Source organism: Chroicocephalus ridibundus, chromosome 11, assembly GCF_963924245.1.
Source record: "Chroicocephalus ridibundus chromosome 11, bChrRid1.1, whole genome shotgun sequence".
Classification (NCBI taxonomy): domain Eukaryota; kingdom Metazoa; phylum Chordata; class Aves; order Charadriiformes; family Laridae; genus Chroicocephalus; species Chroicocephalus ridibundus.
The window spans coordinates 6,035,860-6,061,400 of record NC_086294.1 but is presented as its reverse complement, the minus strand read 5'-3'; the positions used below and the strand labels follow the sequence as shown (position 1 = coordinate 6,061,400).

At 39.8% G+C, this 25,541-nt stretch overlaps 1 protein-coding gene across 20 annotated transcripts in view; it reads left to right on the top strand.

Moving 5' to 3' along the window:
• Positions 1–25,541, top strand: part of TENM2 (teneurin transmembrane protein 2) — a 668,147-nt gene that overhangs the window by 491,233 nt on the left and 151,373 nt on the right. For all 20 annotated transcript variants that reach the window (XM_063349520.1, XM_063349519.1, XM_063349517.1 and 17 more), the window contains one exon: positions 6,504–6,742. In XM_063349520.1, the coding sequence (XP_063205590.1) occupies positions 6,504–6,742 (239 nt within the window). The remainder of the gene's footprint in view (positions 1–6,503; positions 6,743–25,541) is intronic.

Here is a 25,541-nt window from a genome sequence, read left to right as displayed (position 1 = left end):
GCTGACTGGGATTTAAGCTGGGAGGCTGGGGGAGTGTGCTCACCGCCAGTTGCAGGGCACCCAGGATCTCTTTCGGCCACACAGGCACTGGTCAGGAAGGTAAGGGGTGGCCCTCGTAGCTCCCCGTGGTCTCTGGGCTGCCCTGTGCCCCAGCTCCATCACCAGCCGCTCGACCCTCGCTAGCCTTCCTGGGTTTTCCCCTTTCAGATTTTATGCCTTTCCATATTGGTGTTCTCCCTCTCACAATTCTTGAGCTACTGATGACCCTCATCTCAGCAATCCTTCCTCTTTCTGTGTTTTTCACCTTGCTTTTCTCCAGCCTCTCCCGCAGCAATATGTCACCACCGAGCAGCTTTCCCAGTAGAGGAGCCCAGGCTCTGCCTTTGAGACGTACCAGAGCCAGGCCTGGAACACGCAGCCAGAGCATCCAGGGGCAGCTTACAGCAGGGATTAGAGAGAGAGAAGGTTATAAAAGTTTATCCAACAGTATCTCAATTAGCATCTTCCACATGAGAAGCAGGTTGTTCTGTAAAAGGGCGTCCAGTACGGAGCTAACGCTGCAGCTGCGGTACAATACAGATGTTTTGCCTTGGTTTACCTGCTCTGTTTCCAATTACGGCTTTGTGAACGTTGTCTGTTTGGTTTTCTTTCATAATATTGACAGATCAGGGTGCCCAAAGGCTGGCACATGCCTTTTTGTACAACACCCTGCCTTCCCATCAAGCAGCTTTCAATTACCGTGCTTTTGTGTGTCCAACTGTGTCTTTGTCAGGAGTATGGGGATGGCAGTGACAAGCTCGTCTGGTACTTCAGGCAACACCCGTGACACTCTGCTTAACGCTCTGCATTTTTTAGAAGACTTTGCCTGGGGATGTGAAGAACCCAGCCTTTAAGGAATGATGAACCTTTCAAGGGCTGGGAAGCTGGTATTAGAGCCTGCACTGGAAGCTGGGCGGCTGCTGCGAGGTTCGGGGTTGCGTTACAGTGGGTAGAAGTGTCCCGTTGGTATTGATGTGTTCATTCTGAATTATTGTTGCCGTGGCTAACAGAGCGTCCTTAGTCCACCATGCACAGTTAGTTGCAAATTGATTCTCTGCAGCGGGCTGAAAAATACTGAAATGGTGTGTTGTCACGAGGGCTGTCCTCCGGTTGCAACAAGCATTTGGGTGTGAGGGTGCCCGTAGGCACTCTTGGGTGAGATGGCCAGTTCACTTATGTGTATTTTAAGTAGCTTTACACTGAAAAATCTGTCTTACTGAGTTTAGTCTTCAGATTTGATGTGATTGAGACAATTTCTTGTACCTATGTAATTTCAACACACATAAATAACATTTTAAACCTTTATTGCTGACTGTAGAGCATTTGGGGAATACCGAAGTCCCTGTGTTCTGGGCACTGAAAAGGGTAGAAACTTCTGTGGGGTGTTGGCAGGTCAGAGACCCCCCAGCCTGAGTAAACCTGAGGAACCTGAGTTCCTCTGTGAGAACCTGAGAGCAAGAACATGCAATTAAATCTCATTTGGGGGAAGACTGAGAGACCCTTACACAGGTAACCGAAGCTTGCACCGGTCTGAGTTCGTTTTAGCATAAGAACAGCTTGTAGTTTTCTTCAATCTTGGTTTCTTTTTGTATGGAAGTTAGAAAACTGCCATAAAACGTGACTGTCTGAATTTGGCAGCCACTTTGAGGCTTCCACTGGCATAAAATCATACAATCATTGAATAGTTCTGGTTAGAAAATGACTCGTCGCTACTTTTTTGGAGGACTTAGAAGACTACAGGAGATTCTTTTTTTTTGCCCCGATGAAAGCCTGCATGCTACGTTCTACATTTCATTGTTCTTTTTCTGCTAAGAATAAATGTACAATAAAATTGTAGACAGATGTAATCAGCTTAAAGATATTTTTTATGTCCTAGAAGCACTAAATCAAGCTGTTACTATTCTCTTGCTATGTATCTTTTCTGTTTATTAATTACTATTAAAAACCTGTGGAAAAAAATATGAAAAAGGAAGATTTAAGCAACTACAGCTCTCTGTACTTCTGTTTTCATGCAGAATAAGCTTAGGATAGTATGAGGAGGGAAAGAAACGATTTATGTTAGAAAATATCTTGTTCTTCCTTTCTATTACAGTTTTTCATCACAAAACCCAATATTATTTTTCTCAACTGATTCTTGCAGCGTGCTGCCATGACAATGTGGCCAGAAAGGAGGGGGGGAAAAAAAGATTGTTCTCTCAAGGAATATGGAAGTTAATACAGTGTCTGTCAGACCACTATTCCCTGAACACCAGAGGTCCTTTTGACCTGTGGGAAAATAAATGCTATAGAGAGCTCTGAATTAATGAAGAAAGCAAAATATAGCTTTTTCCATTTACCATTAGTCCACAGAACTGCAGACAAATGTCCCCGCGCAAGCTCAACTTTCATAGATGTCACCTTTCTCCTGGCATCAGCGATGAGGTCCCCGTCTGCGATCCGGCGCATCAGCAGCACACGCTGCTTAAAACAAAGCGGGGGGCATTTTACGCCCCCCAAAGCTGCCGAGCAGGAGAGGAGAGCACTGAGCCAGCTAAAGGGTTAACCTCTTTTCTGAAAGCTCCTTCCATACCTTTCATGGACGCTTAAATTACTGAATCACTGTATACTGACAATCGTATTTTGTAATTTTCCAGTGTAGGAATAGCTTCACGATGCTCAGAAATTAGGGAGATTGGGCTGAGACTTAGTAAATTTACTCCCATGTTTTCAAAATAGGAATTTAGTCCTAATCTAAATGAAATTATTAATGCTAATTGTGAGGTATAAAATGTGTTTTTCTTAATAGCGTTTGGTAGGTGAATAGGTAAGACAGAGAATATACAGGTTTTTTAATTCTAATATGGAATGTATTTGAAATTAATGAGTGGGTACAAATAAGATCATTTCTTTTCATAAGCAGTCATTGAACAATACCTCCCAGTCTTACCGCTGTGAGACTGTAATTAATGTTGATAAATGCTCATGTTCTCCCTGTGCAGCTTGGGCCCACAGACAATTGGTTGTACCAGAGCATGTCAAATCCCACATAAAAATATAGCTATAGATCATTGGGTTTAGGGATAGAGTTGAGACAAGTCAATTTATTTCCATTAGTAGCTGAATCTAGACTTAAAACTCCAGGGGTCCGAGTATTTTGTCTGTTATGTTCTCAGTCTTTCTGCTGTACTTCACTGTCACGTAGGGCGTTCCTGCTCATCCGGCCTCCAGCTCTGAATGCAGTGCCAATTTTCCAAGAGGGCTTGGTGGATATTTAACGTATCTTTAGTTAAACATCTTTTTAAAACTTTTGAAGGCAGAATTTCTGTATTTTAAAATGGTGCACCGTCTTCTAATGATTGCCACTTTGTCAGAAATCCTTTTATGGAGGCAATAAACTTTCAGCTTTCAAAATACATGGGCAGGACTCACAGGTGTGACGGAATTCAGAGTTTGTCCAATGATATTTTTTCTTTTTTACTTTGAGAACGACACCGTTCTATGTATCCGTTTCAGTTGGTCTTTTTTTGCTTCTATGAAGTTCTGATCAGTTTTAAGAACATAATAGAGATCACGTTTGCATGTATTTCAGTTTTCTTTATATATTTTATGCATCTCAAAGTGGACCACGGCGGAACTATTTTTTTCTTCTACTTTTTTTTCTTATCACATGAAACAGTATATGATTGACACGTTCTATTAAAACATACCTAGATATTCATTAATTCAATTTTAATGGGAGCAGAGTTTCATTATATATCTGAGTTTACTTTAACAATGCTTTATATTAAAATTTCTGTTGGTATTGTAGCTGCCTTCTCAGCTAAAGAGGACGTAAAATTCCTGGGTTTAAAAACCTTGACATTTCAGATAAAGACGGCGCCAAAGATTGCAATTTCCAGTTTGATTCTGTGAGGTCTGCTTTTGGGCTGGGAAAAGGAAAGAACTGGAAGGACTGTTTGTTGTAGACTCTTCGGTCCAAACCTGAAAGAGCAGCTCATGCCATGAGGATGTAGGAGGAGAAGAAGGGGGTCCTGGGCTGAGGCAGGTGCAGAGTTGGCCCGAAAGAGAGAGATGAGCCTTCCTCCCTGCCTGTGTCTCACCAGATCTCTCCTCCTCCTCTCCTTCCTCTCGTCCTTCCGTCCTCGTGCTCCGTGGCACTTGCGTCCCTAGTTCCTGTGGAACTGGTACTGTGTTCCCAACACTGGAGAGCAGAAAGGACTAAAACTGCTTCTTCTAACGAGTATTAATCAGGCTTTAACCAGACAAAAGGAACGGAAGGGTCAATAGATCTCCGTAACACAACCAGCCTGATAACATCATTTTCCCAACAGTGATTTTAATTGAATTGCTGCAAAGTAAAGAATCATTCAAAATGAAGTGTTCATGAAATCTGGCTTTCATTGTTTCTCGCTTTCTTGTAACTGGAAGGTGTGTTTTTTAATTTAAAAGGCTTGGTAATTTTGAGGGGGAAACCCTTATAGCATTTGCCTTTCCTGTGTTTTCTCATAGGTCATATACAGTGTGCAGAAAAGAAGCAAATCTAATGTCTAATGAGCCTCACTGATAAGGAAAAAGGAAGGGCAACTTTACTTGCAAAAAATTACAAATGTTTCCATTAAGTAGCTGGTTAGAATATTCCCTTTTCATTCTACTTCTTTCTTTGTTTTACGAATAACTGCAACTTTTAAAAAAAAACCTAACCCAAAACACAGTATTAATCTGCTTGAGATAGTTAGGCATTGCAGGCCACTTCTCCCTGTGTACTTCTGTGTCTGAAGTTTTTTCTGAGGTGTCTCCAAAACACAGAGAAAAAGTTCAGACAGCGAATACTACCACTATCTTAGGTGACTGAAATATTTTCTAAAACAAACTAAATTTTGATCGTTGTTGTAAGGGATGTACGAGGTCATTTGGGGTTAAAAAAAAACAAAACAACAAAATAACAAAAGCAGTGTCAAAATAAGTGATTTTTCATGTTCATTAATAGAGTTTATTAATGACTGCATTTAAAAAAGACTGTATTTTCAGAGGCTGTCCTCAAATGTGAGTGTTTAATCGTAAAACCGGGAAACCTAGCCAGCCTTCCTTTTACTGTCTTCTACAGTATGCAAGTTTCATGCAATTTATTATGTTCTGGGTTTCATTTCAAAACAAATGCTTTAATACTTTTTAAAATCACTTCAGATATTCTGTATAGTAAGTATACAGTAAACTCTGTGTATTTCAGTTTCAAACTTCCAAATCATTGTTGTAATAAACAGTGATCGATTTTAAAGTTTTAACATGTGGGTCGAGAGTGACATACGGGATTCTGATCCGAATAAAAATGTTAAACATATTTATATTTGCATCTGAAGACTTGGGTTATTTTAGGCTATGGTTTTGCTGATTTTGGAGATTACTATCTTCATTCTCACTGATTCCAAGGAGCACTTGTTTTTCGGAGCTGTGAAGGGACAGGGTATGGAACACGTCTCCAAAGCTCTTGTGTCTCCACACAAGTGGCCTTCCTGAAGACCGCTGCCTTCCTTCTGTGCTGCTCTTTTCATTTACTGGGAACGTGCCTGTAGGCAGTTCTTCCCGACTGTCAGAAGCTAATGCAGAGAAGCAAGCCTCCTAGTTTGCTTTCTGCGTTTCCTCTCTCTGGAATGTGGTGGCAGCATTTTCTGAGATTTTGTTAGGTAATGTATTTTGTCCCATATTTTCTTCTTAATAAATGTATGGGCAGTTGAAGTCCTCATTTTTTCTGCTGAGTCGTGTGCTTTTGGTGATTGTCCTAGTTGTTCAAACCAGACCTGTGTACCATTAAAATAAAATAATGGTTAATTCTAATTCTGGTAAGAACTTTTCTTACAGGACGACGGTTTTCGCTCAGTATGTTCTTAATTATTTTTTTTTGCTGGCAGCTTTTGCCAGGAATGTTAATGATACTCATAATTTTTTTTATCTTACAGTATTTGTTGGGTAGTGGATTCCGCAGGTAGATCATGTAGACCTTTGAACTCAGAAAGGATGTTTTCTCATAAAGTTAAGTGTTGTGTTATACTAATATACATTGCAGGTATTTTGTAGTGGCTTTGTCCTAGTCAAACCCAGGCCATAAGGAATTGATAGTGACACCAGTACTGAAGTTGAGCTTTGTTACTAGGCTTCTTACAGGTGCCATCTCGACTGGTCCTCAAAGACGTTTCATCAGTCATGCTGGTGTTTTAGCTAGCGTCTGGTCAAGTTGCATTTAATTACAGAAAGGATTAAGCAGATATCTTGACAGAAGATGTCCTGAAGTGTTGTAGTGACGGTTGTTAAGCTCTGGTAGCAAAAAGACTATGAAAATTTTCATCTCCTTATTTCTTCATACAAAATCATTTTTCTTTTTAGTTGAATTGAACACATTGTAGCAGCTGGAATGGAATCAGAATAAGAGATGTTCTTTCTTAACTGCAGGACATGCAGTTTTCAACTATGTTCTATTTTATATTTTTCAGGCATTTCTTGTTTAAGACGTCTTCTGGAACTACTCCGCTCTTCAGTAGTTCTTCCCCTGGTTACCCATTGACCTCAGGAACAGTTTATACTCCACCTCCCAGACTGTTACCTAGAAATACATTCTCCAGGAATGCGTTCAAGCTGAAAAAACCCTCCAAGTATTGTAGCTGGAAATGTGCTGCTTTGTCTGCAATTGCTGCTGCAGTCCTGCTTGCCATCCTGCTAGCCTATTTCATAGGTAAGGCTGTGTTTTCTCTGTCAAATCACGTGGCTACGTCAGCAAATGGTCAATCTGTTTCACAAATTAGTTTTCTCAATGAGCAAAGAAAATCATTATTCCTTATACTAAATAATGAGGAAAAGTAAAATGTTCAAGTCCTGTTCACTGTCACAAGAGCAGTGGAAGCAAGAAATCAATCCCGAGTTCTCAATGTGCAGTGTTAACTTTAGGTGTTGGATACACATCTCTCACAGATGGTCCAAACAAAGGGTGATGTAAGGATTTTTTGATGTACTACCATATGTTTAAAAAAGATATTTTGAAAAAAACGTGATAGGTGGTGAATCCATATAAGTAACAGAAGCTACTGGCATTTGAATTCAAATTGTACCATCGCAGGATGCCTTTAGATAAAAAACACAAAATCATTTTGATTACTAAGTCTCAGTTTGTATCTGTCTGTGTGCCTAAATTCACAGTTGTGTTAGATCTAAATGGTAAGGGGATTCCATTTTGTGTGCTGTTATTTTCCATATTTCACATATCCTTAGTATTTTGTAAGCAAACATGTAGAAAAGAAACTCTAATTATTGTGCTTATTTCCCATCATTAATGTACTAATACTGACCACACCATGTCCTAATTCTTTCTGTGGTCTTTCAAGATTTTTTTTTAACGTGCTTCTGTTATTTTGACTTTCTTAATTTAATTCCTTTCTGATTCCCCCTGTGCTCCCCTCGGTGACCCCCTCATTGTCTGTTGTTTTTGAGGTTTTTCTAAGCGTCTACACAAATTAGCTGTGTGTTTTGTACCTTTTACAGTGCCTTCGACAATACATTGATAACAATGACATGCTGCACAAACTTCCTAGCTTCTCTGAGTGAAGGACAAAATTATGGTAGCTTGCCGATATTTTCTGTTAATACTTTCCAGACCTATACTCTGTGGTTTTTAGTTCATCTCTGAAACTATTCTCATATATAGTGCTCAAAAGACCTATAGATGTACTGAATTTTCTCCCTATTCTCTCCATTTGAAGAGAATAATATTTTATTTTTTTTTATCCCATATAACCAATACATATCCAACAGGCTAGACGCGGGTTTCTAAGGAAACCCCATTTTTCATACTAATGAGCTTCCATATGTAATTAATATATACATTAGCAAGAGCGAGCTGACTGGTTACTTTATTGCGGCTGCCTCCTTAGGCCAGGCCTGCACCCAGCATACTCAATACTACAGAGATAACCGTCTTTCTGTACCTCTCTCCTCAGAATAGCAGGCTTAGTTTGATATATAAATAAAAAGATTGGAGAGCACATGATTTATTGAACCTGACAGTTATCATACAACAGCTCTCTGTTTGAGTGATTATGCACATGGGAAATGATATACTGCAAGGTGAATATTTTAATCATGTGCATAACTTCGAAGTGATGGATTATGAAATGTATTTTTCCTTGGTATTTAGGTTACTGTAATCTAAAGCAAAGCTTTGCGACATGGTTATTGCTTTATACGCTTTCATATACTGTCTAAGACAAGAGAGAATGTAAGGCGATGCATTGACTCTTAATAATTGATGACTGATCTATCATTTCAAGTAATGACATAAGTGATCTGTTTTGACAGAAGTTTCTGAGGTCTTCTTTCCTGACTAAAGAGTGCCGAGTGCGATAGAGCAGGCTAGTGAAGACGAGAAGGCAGGTTTTAGGAAGAGAATATTGGCTCAAGGATTAAATAATGAGAAGTTACCTAACAAGCTTTGTGCCATACACAGTAAAGAATAAGTATATTGAAGAGTAGCTGCCAAAACCAGAAAATAGCTGCAGTTAATCCTGTGAATAAATTTGGTGGATCCACTGTGATCGTAATTGAAAGTGATGGAAAAGCGAGCAGAGAAAAGAAAAGAAAGAAAACAAAAAAGAAGTTGCATTGCCTTAGGTGCATGAGAACAACAGAAAGGCAAATGGGATGTGCTTTAGGCCATTCATTAATTTAATTCCCTCACTCTCAGCAAAAAATTCATACGATTCATTCCACACCGCAAAGAGCACTAATCCACCCATCAAATAGCTGGGGCTTGCTGTCGTCCAGTGGTATGACTTAAGGTGCTTGACACTTAAGGCGCTAAATCATCTCCTTATCATAATAAACCTTAAGAAACTCTCCTTGTTCTGCAGTTCTCTGGAGGATTGCCTTCTCCTGAGTATGTGCAGAACTTGAGTCCTGGGAAAACTAAATATCCGCTCTCCTGGGGAAGGAGCAGCAATGCAGAATACCAGCTGTCCCACTCTTCTGCAGCTCTTTTGGAGCTCCTGACCTACTCGCCCCTGAACCGCTGTGGAGACAAAATAACTCTGCCTTGCTCTGTCAGGAAGAAAAATGTTTTTCTCTTTTCAAAATGGGTGACTAGAATAATGTGCAGATCAGACTAAAATCCCAATTCTGTCCTAATCATTGAGACAGAGGGAAAGGGAGAGGCATCTGCCAGGAGAGCTGGCAGTCTCAGGATGAAGAGAAATGTTAAGTTCCCCCAAGAGGCGCAGAAGGAAGGGCAATACTCCATTTTGCAGTAACATCTCCTGATGTATTTTGCTGTCAGAACTTCAAGCATAGGAAAGGCTTTAAAGGTGCTGATAATGTTTTTCTGCCGTACATGTACACAAAGAAAATTTCTTGCTTTCCACCATAGCAGAGGTTCTATCACTGGGGTTGCATCAGCTAAAAGTAATAGTTATAAAAAAAGTCATCAAAATTTGCAGCAAATGGTTCTGCTGCTTAGGTTTGTCAATATATCTAGGCTTCGTGAAGATGACCACATCAATGCTAATCAAGACTATTGCAGGACTAAATGAAAAAGGCAATGCTGGCAGATATGAGGTAAATTATATCGAAAGAATACTTTGAAGTTCTCATAGTCTTCAGGAGTTCCAAGTAAATTGTCCTATAATAAGAGAGATGGGGGGGAACTGATATGGATAGATCATTGAAAACATGCTGTAAACCTGGGACTTTCAGAGGACTGCCAAAGATTATGGGGGGCATGAAGAAATTTCTACTGAGAGGCAATTTAAAGACACAAGCAAAAAAAAGTATCATGATAGATAGAAAAGAATAAATATTTTAAAAATTATTTAGGCATTCTGATTGCCTTTCTGATAACACACAAAAATACAATTGATGAAATGAAAAGGTCATGTGTTTAAAGCTTTAAAGATGAATTCATAGTGCATAATAACCTTTGGAGCCTTTTGTCACACTACATAATTGATGTTAAATAAAGATACTACTGAGATTTTAAGAAGTTAAACATTTGTCAAAATAGTGACAATATATCTTGTTAGAAGGAAACTTTGGTTTTTATTTTCTTTTTTAAGATGCTTGTAGATTGATGGCTTAGATCGTAAAATGCCACTGAAGTTTGGATATTTAAATAGACTCTTCCTTTGTTGTCTTGAGTTTTCCTAAATGTTCCTCTTAAACTTATCCTGACTGATGACTGGGAAAAATTTCTGCAGGGCTGTGTGGCACTGGTCTACTGTGATAGGGCATGTGCATGGGCAAAATACACTAGGTTTTGTATGCCGACAGTGGGCCGTCTTAGACTACTATTCTATACCTGAATTCCTTTACCCTGACGGAGTTTATGCAGAGATTTTGACACATGTCAGATTAATTGGGCTGATGTGTGTAACTTGGTGGGGTTTTTGTTAAAGGAATAGACAGAGGCACTATTTTTAACAGCAGAGAATAGGAAAAATTCACTTCAGTTAACTTTTTCCTTACTTGGCATAGAAAATGTTGTCCACTTATTTAAAGCCAGGATTATCACTTCTCCCTGATTCTTCAGTAGCCAGACGTGAATGAAGTGGAAAGTATAAGTCGGTAGCATTGCACGACGTTTTGGTAAATTCCAGCACGAAGTATGTAAATAAAATTGTCCTGCGGTCCTGTCCGAGACATACATCGTTTCACAAAGCCCAGGAGTTATTCCTATCATCCTGGGGTGACATGTGAAGAACGTAGAACCAGCCATTCAAATTAGGACATCCTGAAGATACGGGACTGGTGGTAAAACCCAGTTACAAGAAAGCAATTTATAAAGCGTCAAAAGGAAAGCATATACCACACATATTGTCTTTGTCAGAGCGTTCACTTCAGAGGTTAAGGGAGTGATGAAAGCGTTTGTCATGTTAAATTAGTTTTTAGCTCTTTAGATTCATGCCAAACTTGGAGGGGAAAAAAATATAAAAAAGAAGAAAGAAGGAGAGGAAAAAGAGAGTCACCTTGTGTTTTTCACAAAGTAATTGCTGCCAAACATAAATACCACGTTTTTGTAAGCCCCTTCACTACTCTGATTTCTGCCAATCTAAATTTGAGCATCGAAGAACATCTGACCATCAACATGTCAGTACGTTAAAAATGTGGTAATTTAAAGTATTTAGACTTTCCTTTGGGGAAAAAAAAAAAAAACAAAACAAAACAAAAAAAAACCCAAACAAACCACCACTGTTATTTCCTGTGGAAATTAAAAGCTACAATGGGTTTAAAGATGCTCCACTTCAAAATAGTATCTCGAGACTCATACTGATAACTTTTAGAGTATTGATGCTATTTTATCTAGTCCTACCAGATGCAAGAGGACACATGGGGGAAAAAAAAAGGAAAATGACATAAAGAAATTAAGAGAATAGCATGCTTGCACTACATCTTTAGTGCATATGTTGCACATGAAAGTGTTATTACTCATTTATTCTTCAGTGTTATTTGGCCTTAAAGACACATGAGGTTTAAGATAAATTTCAGTTTTCTGCATGGACTTAAAATAATATATTCAATTCTGTGCTATAGAAAGGGCTGGATTGCCAAAGGGTCTGGCAGTTAATGAAGTAAATGAAAATGGCTTTGTTTGTTTTTGTTTTTTTTTAATTATGCCCTATATATACTTAAAATTAGAGCCTGAAAAATAATTGTGCATAGAACAAATATTTCGGTAAATATCTTGCTATTAGAAAGCACCATAGTAGGTCTTTTGAGGATAAAAGGACCTATAGGCAAATAAATGGTTAATGTATTTGGTTATCCCTCTTGTACCCACAAAAGTATGAATTTATTTCTGTGACAGTCAGGCAATAAAATGTATGGTTCCTGAAAAAATTGGACCTGGAAGTAGAAGTCTCATCTTTACTCTGCATCAAATATGTGTATATAACACAGCTTGCATAAAAGTGTATTCTTCAGGTGTTGATATCAACTTGAGTTATTTTCTTCCCACAAACGAGTCAGATATTTGCTAATGTAAGAGCTTGGGTGAAGTTTCTTGTTTTATTCACATTTGTAATTTCTTCCGCTCTTAAGTCCACTTGTATTTTTGACCCTGATTCCAGAGATCAGGATTCGTCAAAACAGTGTACTCAAGTGGCTATCTTATATGTCAATTGATTATTAGTCTCTCTCTGATTTATTTTTGACAAACGGCAACCTACATTTCATTTGGTTTCTTAGGTTGCATTTGTTGGTTTTTACTTGTCGAGTCAGAAAACCACTCCTTTGTCTTGTCCAGACTTCACTGAAATCAAATATGCTAGACATTTGGGAACCAAGAGTGAAAAAAGGGAAAATCATGCAAAGCTGAAGCCTCTGAGGCAGAGGTCATCTGGCTGCCAATCACTGCTATCAGATTCACTTGAATCTTGCAAGACTAGCTGATGACAGAAGGTCCTGTTCTTAAATTTGCATTGAAAATAGGTGTCAGTTAAGGGGCAATAATTAAATTTTAGAATATGCCTGTCATATTCTAAATGTCACACATTCAGTGATTCTTACTGACTGATATCAGTCAATCTGAGAGAGAAAAGAGTAGTATTAGCTTGGTACGCTCGCCTGATGCTACCTCTGAGAAGAGGCTTTGAGCCTTTCGGGGAGAAGCATCTGGCCCCGTTCCGTGAGAGAGCTACGCGCTAGCGCTGGGCATCGTGGAGCCTGGCTCCAGGAATGTTAGATGTGGCTTTCCAGCCTAGCAAGTGTCCTGTTTCACAGTGCAAAGGTGTGAGAGATTCATTAGGTGAAGGAGACAGTTTTCCTAGAGACAAAATGCTCCAGCTGCTGGGTACACATAATGCCACAAAGAACAGGAAGGGGTTTATGTGAAATTACTTGGGTATAGTTTGACTCTGCTTTTCCTGAGTCAAAAATAAAAAGCTTGGTCTACAGTTTGGTTCTGTCGATGTACCTATTGTTTTGCCTAGCAGAGATCTCCGAGATAATGCAGGCAGCTGCCTTCCCGTGTGAAGGGGCAGCCTTACCCACCCGTTCAGTTCTCTTTCTCTTTCTTGAGGATTTTCATACAGTAAACTTCAGAGAGTGAGACTCATGTTGCCATAACTCACAAAGCGCTAGCACATGCTTAGCGCTGGAAACTGAAAACCCTTTCTGCTTAGCTACCAAGTCGAATAACTGTGCTCTGAGACCTTGGCAAGAAACAGGAGACCAAGAGGATGTCTTCTGTTGCGTGTTACAGGGCTTGTGTTTGGGGGGACACATTTTTGTTTGGTTTTTTAATGCATGTTGCCCAACATGATCTAGGATGGGTCTGAGAAAACATTTTTCACAGATGCTGGTAGTGCTCCCCAGAAGCTGTTAAAATATATTGCTGTGAACTTGAATAAATGCTAGCTCTGCTGGCCGCTGCTGCTCTACTCAAAGCATGTGCTGTGGTAGAGGTTAGTATCCCAAAAATGAGCAATGTGGTGTAATAGGATAGCAATGGCTAACCTGGAAATTTTAGAGAGATAATGTTTAAAATTAGTATTTCAGTAACACAGTTACTATTTATACAGTACAGGTTTTGGCTTTTTCTGCTCAAAACTGCATGGTTTCCTCAGAGATGCTTGCTTTTTTCCCCCTGCCGTTGTCAGTCCATGCACAAGCTAGAAAATATCCTGTGTTTCATAAAGGGTGTGAAACAGAGCCTGTTCTCACTTTCATCAGTGCAAATACTGAATATTATGAATTTTTTTAGTAGTCTAGGATTTAATCCCAGAATCCGAGGTATGAAGTCTTGTCAGGGTAACGAGATAGCCAGGACAAGTAGATGCAAAACAAGTCTTGCTGGAAGTCAGGGGGCAAATGATGAAAAAGCTTTGAGATACTTCAGTGAGACATGCTTTATAACCTAGCCCAACATACTGAGATGAGACCATTTTTCAGGGGAAGGGTGATCATGAGGGATATTGAAGATTAAATTTTGCTAATGTAATGCCAAGTCAGAGATAGCTATCAAATAAACCTGTGGTCATTCTCTCTGAAAAGTCAATGTTCAATATCAGTGTAAAATGTCGCATTTCTCCCTAGGGAAACATTCCTCTGTTAGCAGCTATTTATATTGAGATCACCAGTTGATCATTTATGGATTCATTTATATTCATTATTTGCTGCTGTGCTTCTTTGTTAACTCATCGTGGTGTTTTGCAGTTAGCACGCTTACAGATTTTATTCAAGTGTAGAAGTGCACGTTTGCCTTTAGGAATATAACTATTGCTCAATGGGGGAACACCAGATTGAAAGATGTGACATGGATTTTGTGAGTGTGGCTAATGTAGCTCTCAGAACACCATTATGAAAGCCATGAAAAAAAAAACACGAATAAAAAATACTTCAGTGTACTAAAGAGACAAGAGAACATTCAAGGAACTTGCAGGAAGACAAAATATAGAAACAGGAATTAAATTCAAGTTGTGAGAATAGTAAGAAAGAGTAACAGACTACAGAAATTATGGAGCAAAAGAAGTTGAACAGTGAGAAAAGAAATGACACATCTCTATGAAATGACAGAAACCTTTGCTCACCATATAATATAATGTGGTGAAATTACTTCCTTTCAGTAGTTTAAAACACGGTTTAAGAAACAGGTTTAGGGTTCATTTCAGCTTTTGCTTACTCAGGCTTTAATTTTATGTAGCCTTGCTGCATCATACTTTGCGCTACCTCGTCACTTTGCTACTCGGATACAAAAAATCCCAGCCATCTTATATATTCTATATGTCCGGGAATAAAGTCCTTGACTTGGCAAGGTCAATGAGTTTGAGTATGTTGCATACGATATTCACATTATATTGTGCCTTGTTATTAATTCTTTGTATGATAGCCTTGTAGTTATAATCAGGAAAAATAGCATCATCCATGACAACCTATCTGATCCCTGGGACAAATTTTGCACTCCAGACTTAGGTTTAACAAGGTTATAGGATAATTGAGATTGGAAGGGACCTCTGGAGGTCTCTGGTCCAATCTTCTGCTGGTTAGTCCGGTCTGGTCTTGATGACCTCCAAGGACTGAGATTCAGCAACCTGTTCCACTGCATGACTGTCCTCATAGGGAAAAAGTATTCCCTCCTGTCCAAGCTGAGCTTTGTTTCAATGTCTGTCCTTTGTTTCTCATGCTCTTACCATATACCTGTCTTCTTGATGACCCGTAGGTATTGGCAGCCTGCTTCTAAGCACCCATAGCCATCTCTTCCCCAGGCTAGTCAAACCCAGCTCCCTTAGCCACTCCTCCCAAGGCAGGTGCTCCAGCGCCTAACCATCCAGATGGCCTCCCCTGGACTTGCGAAGTCATCATCTGGTTTATTGACGTCTTTGGGACACCAATTGGGACATCTCTGGGACATCAATTGGAAGGCCCAAAACTGGATGCAGTTATTGTAGAAGCAGACTAATGAGTGCAGAGCAGATGGGCATAATCATCTCCTCCGGTCTCCTGGCCATGCTTCTGTTCTTATAGCCCTTTGCTGCCAGGACATGTTCCTGGCTTATGTTTGGTGCTCTGTCCCCCAAGACCCCACAGAGCTGCTCTCTGGCCAGTCAGTCCCCAGTTTGTACCACTGGATGGAGTTACTGCTGTTTCTTGTGATTTGAGGCATTTTTCCTGAATAATGAGGAGTGCCAAACTCTAAGACATGCCGTCCTTTCACTGAGGATGAGCGAGTGTTTGTTTTTCACAAGAGAATTTGACCATGATGGGTATGGATGAGCCAAACCCTATTTTATTTAATAGAGTGAGAGGTGTAGGAAGAGGAGGCTCCTTTTTTGACTAATGCATATATACTTCCTTAATATTCAGGGAATTCTAGTCCTACTTCGTTTCTCGAAATCCTGTCTGACATCAGAAGCTTGAATTACAATGACAAAATGAAGATTGTAGTTGGTTAGAAAAATCATGTTTTGACTTGTACGTTGAGCAGATTTGATAATGAGAGAATCACTATTGAGCCCCACTGTGTGATTATTAGATGCTATTAGTGTCTTTATCTTGGCTATTACTAAATAATTACTAGAAAAGACAAGCATTTGTATTAATGTAGTTCCTGAATGGAAAAGGAATTTCATTCTCTTATGTTGGTCTTACAGGACCTTACCTCTGGGTTTAGTTTGTTTTCTGCTCTGGGATGTCCAGATTTATCACCCTGTGTCGTGTTCAATTTTTAAAAGGTAATATCCATAATACATAACAGTGCTGCAGTTAATTTAATTTTAAGCTTTTTTTTAATTTGCTGGTTGGTTGATCAACTGATTTCTTCCAGCATTTTTCTTACTAAATACTTTCGGAGGAAAGCCACAGCACAAGATGTTTTCAGATACTAATGGCAGTGTGGCGGAATAGGTTCCCGTTTGCTGGCTAAGAAGGGGTACCCTGTTTCTGCGGCGCTCTATTTGCCTTGCAGGAATTGACCTGGATTAGACAAGACTCTTTGAAAGGTCAGTCAGTCTATTGCATATATGCTGCCTGTTCCTGTGTGTCACTAGTTGTTTTGTTTAAATCTGAGTCTACTGCACTATTTGTGCAGTTATGTTTTATATTTTGTGTATTTCCATCTTCTCCTGCAAGAGGCTTCCTAATTCCTGTGAGGTGCAGATGACTGCATGTAATTAATGTAGTAATCAGAGGCTGAAGAATTACACAGAATCACAGAATGGTTTGAGTTGGAAGGGACCTTAAAGCCCATCCAGTGCCACCCCCAGCCCTGGGCAGGGACACCTCCCACCAGCCCAGGTTGCTCCAAGCCCCATCCAGCCTGGCCTTGAACCCCTCCAGGGATGGGGCAGCCACGGCTTCTCTGGGCAACCTGGGCCAGGGGCTCACCACCCTCAGAGTGAAAAATTCCTTCCTGATACCTAATCTAAATCTACACCATTTCAGTTTGAAGCCCTTGCCCCTCGTCCTATCACTACATACCCTTATAAAAAGTCCCTTCTCCAGCTTTCTTGTGCACCCCCCTCAGATACTGGAAGGCAGTATATATGTGAGGAAGGCAGGAGATTATCAGAAGGCCCTATCTGTGTCTACTTCAGCAGGAGACAAGGCATGAACTGCTGGTTCTCAGTATCCCAGTTTGGCCAGGTAAACCAGCTTCAGCCCAACTGTACCAGCAGAAAGCGCAAAGCCAACCTGCTGCTACCAAAAGGTCTGGCAACGTAGCTGAAATAATTCTGGGTAGTCAGAAGAACAAAGTTACAAATTTTCAGTTTTAACTTGGGGACTTTGTGCAACAGCTATGCCTCCTAAATATGGAAACCGTGGGACCCCCTGTGTAATTCTGGGGGAGTGAGTTTGATCCGAGGCATGTGGTTTATCAGCAAACTCAGGTTTTGCTCCTGACAGCTGGAATCGGTCTCAACTGAACTGGAGTTGTGAGGGTAATGCTTTCTTTTGCAGAAGAAAGGAGATTCTTCTGCAAGAACGTACTGCTGCTAGATGATTTCTGTGTTCAGTTATTAAAAGTCTTTAAAAGAGAGGAGAACAGTGCTTGATATGCTGAGAAAATTAATAGATGCTGGAAAAATGTCGGGAGTGCGTCGCAAGTATCCCACGGTAATATAAGGGCAGGTGCGAACTTGCGACATCTCTCCTGGTCTGTGGTAAATGCAAAACGCTTGAGAGCGAAACAGACGTTAAACAGCTTCACAGCAGGCGTGCTCACAGTTACCAGAGAATGGCAATGCAACATCGCAGTCGCATTTAACTCGCAATAATGGGTTATTATGCCTATATCATAGAAGGTCTTTTCCGAGGAGAGAACTGTGCATGTTTATAGAAATGCGCTGCAGAGCTGAGACCTAAAAATAGAGAATCTTGTTAAAACTGGCCACAAGGCAGCAGAGAGCACAAAGAGAAAGGAGAGGCAATTTAGGCCCGTAAGATTTATTGAGCCAAAGGTTTATTTCACCTGTTGTTTCTTTCTTCGTGTATATCCCCTTCTACATCTTGAGACTCCATTAATCACTGAAATGCAAAATCCCAACCACATGAGAAAAGAGAAGGGCCCATAATGAATGGTGCCTGCTTATTAGGAAAAGCTCAGGGATCTGATTAGTCTTACTCTTACATGCGGAGTTTTTAACTTTTTTTGGACATTTTTATGTTATTTTAACTCTTAAAATAATGTTACAGCCAGAATTTAATTTGAACCTTAAAAACATCAAAGTTCTTTAACACGGGCCAGGGATTTGGGGTTTGGTTCATTAAGAGTATTACGGTCTTTTTTACAAGAAGAATTTTTCTGTACCTCTGGAGGCTTCCTGAAAATCCTAAAATAAATAATAGAAAAATAGTGATTTAAAACCTAATTTCTAATACAAACCAGACCTGGCTGTCTAGATGAAGAATAAGCTTCAATAAATGGGAGACAGACGCAAGCCTCTTCAGTATGAAGAGTAGCGAGGATGCAGAAATAGAAATAGGTTTTTCATTACATGAGGGATTATGCTTGGGCCAGAAATGCCAAATATTCTGTGGACCGCAGCTGCACTTTCTGTCTGCTCTTGTATTAGCTGGTAATAGTAAAACAATGATGTGATGGTAGAGACAGCTATTTGTTCTCAGAAATACAGAAAAGTTGTTTTCCTTTTCTTTGCTCGGATTGCCATATTGTACGGCGTGACGTATCTTAAACTTCCGTCCTTTTGCAGCAAATTGACTACAAATTAAAATACGCGTTCTCCTTGCGTGCCACCTGAGGATGTGCGCACAGCTGCTGATGTGCTCCCTTAGCCTATTTTTTCTTCTGTCGTTGTGCCGCTCCTTAGCCAATTCAGGGACTCGTTATTTGCTTGCACAACCCGGGTCACTGCAATTGCCTAAGCAGCCACGGGCAAGTGCCGCCAATTAGGCCTGTGGCTAAGGAAGTGTGTTACTGGTAGCGAGAGCAGTGCGTTTATAGACATTCAGGAACACAGCGAGGTGCACTTGCTACTAGATTGGTTTTCTGTCATTTGGTCAGCGTTACCCACTCTATTGTTAACAGGGAGACTGGAAATAGTATTGGTTTTCAGGATGCAGTTTGGTGAAGGGTTTCACTCAATCTCATCTTAGAATATTCGTAAAGGGAAATTACTGAGGTTGAAAAGCTGTGATTTCCATCTCTTCTTTTACATTTTATATAGATCTCCAACAGAACGAGTTTTATCTTTTGCTTTACGACAAATAAAGGTTTAGCATCTAATACATGCAGTTCTCTCCATCTTTAGATTTATTTTTTTTCCTGTCAAAAATCTATGCATGTTCTTTCTATAAAAATCACTGTGAAAATGGTCTGTTTAACTCTGTTTCACTGTGCTATGAAATATGGTTTTAATATGTTGTTTGACTTTTTAAAGTGAGCATTCATAAATCACTCATCTTTCTCCCATATTTACCAGCAGAAAACTGTAAACAGCTAAAACAGAGAGAGGCTTTTAAACACGGTGCAATTTGCTTAACACGGATTTGAAACTGCTGGCATACTAGATACACACAGGTAGATTGAAAGAGTGGGAATTTTCTTTGCTTCAACTGCGTGTGCATTTGAAAATGTACAGTTGTGGCTGTGGTTTGAGGAACAGATATTTAGTATGGAATTCACCGTTTTGGAATTCCTGGATACCAGTTTCAGAGCTATCTGCTTTGCCCTGTACCTGTGACCAGTGTGCACGCAGTCATTTCCCAGGGAAGGGGCAGCACGTGGCCTTGCACTCGCTTCATAAAATCCATCCTGTTTTTCACCTTTTGAGTATGGAGCCTTATCCTGGGCTCAGATATTAGCTTTTGCTAATAGAAAGATCCAATCCAAAGCTTAGGAATTCTAGTTCTCTAAACACATAGTGTTCTCTTAACCCATAAGTGTCTCTTAACGCACAGCTGTCAGCTATCCTTCACATACTTTCAGCAGACTTTGTTTTAAATGCTCTCCATTAGCAGCTAGACCTGCGTGCTACAACTTGCATACTCCGAGAATCCCAGAGCAGCTGGCAGAAGAGGTAACGGTTGCATGCATTGCCTGCCTTGCTTTTTCTTTAGGATAGTCGTGACTCTAGAATCGTCTATATTTTTTTATAGTTGCACAAAGCGGTTTCCTAAGTTCAGTACTCAGGGGTTTGACACATGGGTAAATTGCTGAACACAGCGGATCACCAGTAAGTTTCTGCATGGATGCTTTTAGCCAAAATTTGCAAGTTTTCTTACTCAGTTTTACTGTGTGACCCCAAATCTTTCTGTTTTCAGAGACAAAAGACTTCAGTATTTCTCGCAAGGCAAAACAGGCATCAAATACCAAGGGTAAGATATGGGGTTTGGAGGTGGCAGTAATTCAGTCTTTTACTTTGCTCAGAAAGGTTGCTCATGAAAATCTTCAGATGAAGAATTTACTGATTTGATCAGAGGGCAGGAGGCAGGCGTTGAAAGTAAGTTGATAGTTTTAAGCAGTCACCATTTAGCTATTCGCCACCATAACGGTTAGGCACGCGGGTACGTGTAGATAAAGGTGAAGGCCTATGGTTGTATTGAAGATCATGAATTTTTGTCTCCCTTGACTGGAAATGTAAACACAATCGTGTCCTTTCTTGGCTGAAGGAAAACACAAAGTCCTAAATGCTTCTCCTCACTTGAACTGACTGTAGGGCTGTGGGGCTTCTTCCAACGCTCTTTCGCTGGGATATCTTTTATTAAATACGATTTATGTCAACATGCATGCGCAATTTGCTACGTGTGTTCAGTCTTTAGTAAGTCATGCTACTCATCAGTGCCAGCTGTGGACTGGGGGAGGCCTTTGAAACCCATGTGTGTCACCTTCGTGAAAATAACCCCTTTGTCAACTCAGGAACTGGAAATCCTGCAATCATTATCCCCAGTTTTCAGTAATATAGATGCCCTGCATGCCATTTACAAATTGAGAGATTATTGCTTAGTATAAAATGATGTTTCGGTTTGAACTCTCTGGCTAGTCTGGTAAGATAAAGATAATATCATTCTACAATAGTTTTACCTTTTAAAGCTTTTCCTAAACATAAACAGAGCTTTTTCCTAAAGTGTTTTCTTGGAAGCCAAAGGTCTGGACTGAAATGGCAAGCTTATAATAGAGGTTGGGCTGCAGATTATGAAAAGGCCAAATTTGTAGTAGACAGAATTATACAAGTCTCTAGTTTGCTGGTTGTTCGTGTTTATGTGTATAGATATCTACAAATTGAACTCATTTCTGTACATACATTTCACTGATTTCTTTTACCTGCTTTCTGTTGTGTGTTACTAGATGCACTTGTCATATATAGGTAGTCTTTTCTGCTGTACTAAAAATAACTAATATTACTATAAGTTGACAGAAACAATGAAAATACTTCCCCTGTTTTTTAGCATGCATATTTTAAATATTTCTCAGAATTTTACCCTTGGCCCATTCTTGAAAATATTCCACGTGTACCTTTATGAAGTTTGTTGGAAATGCCTATGTAGGTAAAGTCAGGAATGAGAAAATTAATCATAGCTCATGGAGGCTTTTCTTTGGTGAAATTCACAGTATCTCAAAGCGTTTAATATTTTGGAGTAATCTAGTACATATTGTCCACCAGTACTTACTGATAATGAATTATAAAATTGTACTCTTTTATGATGAGATGTGACTTAGACCCATCATTGCTACACTGTTGGCTGTAGTTTCAGTGCAGTGGTTTGTATAAATTTTAGTATAGCATACATAAGGTTTCCTGAGCACTAAACCTAGACTCTCCCAACAGATTTACAGATCAGCTGGGTCTGCATAAAACTGCTGTTCCCTGTGTACATTTTTGTGAAAGAAGGCACTAGAGAAAGTCTTTAGGCAAAAGCCATTTAGGACAAAGCGGTTTGTCCCAGTTGTGAACTTGGGGAAAATCCCTCCAACTCTCACTTTGACAGCATGGATTTAAAACTAGCCCACGGTTGGGCAAAACTGGAGCTGAAAGCGCTCTTTAGGCACCTCTAAAGCTTTAAAGCAAAGTTTTCTCTCTGTTTCGCTGGCTGAAGGTTAGATGCAGTCTCCAGCGAGCATGGGGTGAGGGTGGAGGCAGAGTAGACAGTGCAGATTTTTCACTTCCTGCTCTTTTAATGTAAGATCTTCTGGATTTGACCATCCGTTTCTTCCCTGCCCTTGGCAGTGGTGCAGGCACCACTTCACAGTGTCCCTCTGGCACCATCAATCTGGTGTATGAGCTTGCAAGTCAGACATGGGCTGGGATGCCGTGCTAGGAAAACAAATAGCACCAGTGTCCTAGCCAAGGACTAACAGATGGGGCTAAATTCTGCTATCCCCTCAGTAAATCTAGCTAGAAAATTGATAGCCAACTTTTTCAACTTAAACTGACGTAAACTAAGTCCCAGGTCTACAAACGGAATCCCATGTACCACCTCATAGCACTTGCCTGCATGGTTGAAGTTAGGGTTGATAGATGTCTTTTAATCATAACTGTTTTTTTCCTTCCTGCCTTCCTCCCTCCCCCGCCCCCCGCACCCCGCAGTTGTATTTTCTTATGGGCATTTTAGTTCTTGACAGTCTGGACATCTTCTGACCCAAATATTGCTGATGTCTTTCAAATATTGCTGATGTCTTTCAAGAAAATGCAGTTTGAATTATGCACTTGGATTTTATTAAGGGAAAACACATATTCTGTGGTGCTCTCATAATTAAACAAAAACTCCTGCAGAAGCCATTATTCTAAATTTTCTTTCCATTAAGAAAAAGTGAGCATCCTGTTTAGGAGCAATAAAAATTTTGTAAGTTTTATTTATTTGTTAAAGCAATAGCTGCTGTGATTGAAATTAAACGTGGAATCATGCTGCTTCTGATTAATTCTAGCACAGAGGAGCCAAAAAGAAGGACTTGATTTTTCTGTAAATAGGCTAAATTAGCTTCTGGTAAATAATGATAGTTGGAGGAACTGAAAAGAAAGACAAAAGTTTTATTTCCTTCTCAATGAAATTACTTGTTTTCAAAAAATAACGCTTGAAGTTAAGGCTATGATTCACTGTGTTCTAGAATTGAGATGAATAATAGTTAGTGATAATTTAGCTTATAAGCACTTTAGTGTGGGGAAAGTAAATGTTATTATTCCTGCATTCCAGATGACTAAATTGAGTTTCAGTAATGTATATATTTTACATTACTGTAAAAAATGGATCTTAGGTCTGCTGGTTTGGAGTGTCTGCTTTGAGTAGTATCAAGTGCTATATTCTGGTATTTACAAGTTACAATAACTAGATCTAATGAAGAGCATTGGGGTTCAGGAAGAAATCATAGCACAAGGTGGTAAAGTATGGTAGACAATTCATGCCTATTAAGACAGCAAAGCCAGGTAGACAACTCATGCCTATTTACAGGTAATTTAGGAGGAGAGATCTGTGCGTGTCAATGTTTGTGTCTGTCGGTAATGAGGCAAGTTCTTCACCAAGTGCTGGAATGACAACAGAAGATTCATCTTCCAAAGAATCGTAGATGTTCACATCACGTCTGGAGCAATGTTTTAACATTGTCTTCCCGTTACAGCAGGCAAAATAATTTGTTCTAGCTAACATCTCAACACCTTTATTTGTGAATCACTAAATTTTTTTTAGTTATTTTAATGAAGAATATGGGTATACTTTTTAAGATGAGTTCTGATATTCTCTTAAAACTTAATATGAGGGTCAGCTGAGCTTTGGGGATCTGTGTGTCACAGTGTTTTTCTCACTGTCTCGCTCCACCTAACCGCTTGTTCCCCAGCTAGTTTGATTTTCCCCGGCAACTTTATGCAAGGAGAGGGCTGTAGCCTTGGGTGCTACCAAAGCAAGTAAAACCTTCCTCTGGTCTTTTAGGATGCAGGACTTGCTCTCCCAGCACAACCTTATCTGTCCATTTTTATTTCAGGACCCCAAATTATTGTCCCTGTGGGACAAAGTATTGTTTTCCAGGCCGCTTGCTGCGGAAGCGCTGCCCCTTGGGAAAGTGCAGCTATTTCTGCCCTACTTTCCCTCCTGTAAGCTGAGCAGAGGGGCAACAGGAATCAGCACTGCCCAGCTCGGAGAAGGCGCTCCGTTGAGGGGAACCAAGCCCGCCATAGTAAGTGAATCCACTGGTTGTTGCCAGGATATGAGGCAGGTATGACACCCTTTGCCCACACTCAGTGCTAAGTCACTTTTTATCATTATTTTAGCTGAGGTGTATTATTTTTCCAGAATAGACAATGATAAAGGAGCAATTTCTTCAGAGTAGGAGTGAAGCTGGACCACTTGGGGAATCTTTCAGTGCTACTCCTATTTTAAGAATAAATGGCAAATATTGGGTTCTGGGGCTGTCAGTCTAGTGTCTTTTATTAGCAGGGTGTTCAGCTTAAAAAATAGAATGAGGTACAGTACAAACTAATGTGGTGGAAGCTGCAACAATAATAATTAAATATTTTACGTCAATGCTCTGTTCCGAAAGGAAGACGACAAGTTTTATTCTATTTCCCATACAACTTGACGAAAAGAACTTTACAAAACAAGTAAAAAGAGCAGTGCGTTTTTTCTGCTTTCTCTTTGATTTTCTTTTGGATGGAGCAGATCCCAGCCCTCTCCTAAAGCTTTCAAAATTACTCTGCTCGCGCAGTAATCTGCCCTTGCCCACCTCTGCTTTACTCACCCATCTTCTGGTGCTGACACGACACGCTCCGTTCAGTGCTGTCACATGTAGAAGTTCTGTTTTGTTTGTGTTACTGTTAGTGGGGATAACATCTTTTCTTATTTAAGAATCTGCAGAAATCTTGAGTCTGATTCCAAGGAAAGTAATTTGTAGATAGCTACTGAGAGAAAAAAAATTAAATTATAAGGCCTTGCAAAAGCAAGATAAAATGTAAGATGTGAATGTTAGCAGTACCTATTTGTTTGTAATGTTGACAACTCCGTTTGCCAAAATTCCCAAATTGCTTTTAACAATTTTAATAGTTGTTCTCTGGAGAATACAGTGACTATTTTGATCTTGACAGTAAGATCGTGATTTCATCCAAATAACCTGATACAGAGTAATTAGGAGAGGTGTTGCAAAGCCGCTTTAAATCACTTGTGTTTCCATTCTACAGATTAATAAAACTAGATTTATTTTTTTTTTTGATCGTTAAAGTTTGACTCTAGAATTTTGTTCAGTTTTTTGATAGCTTTTTATTCTTTGATTTCTCTGTGGAATTAGCATAGAAAAGTACAAGTTTTCTTGTTGATGTCTATGAATTGAAACACAGCTGGGTACGTCTTACTTTAGTGCTTTGAAGATTGCTCGTTAAGTGCTTGTATTCTGGTGCAACAGCAATGGTATGCGGCGTATTGTGCTGCTAAAAAATTCAGTAGCTTCATTTTGCAGCATTCGTACGCCGCTGCCTGAACACTTCTGCCCAAAGGTTGCATCTGCAAAGGTAGTCAGAGAACTCCTCATCCCTGTCTTTTCCTCACCCGCTCCCCAGGTTCCATACATTTTGTCAGTTATCACCCCAGCAGGTGTCTTACGTCAGATGGAGGCCCGGAAA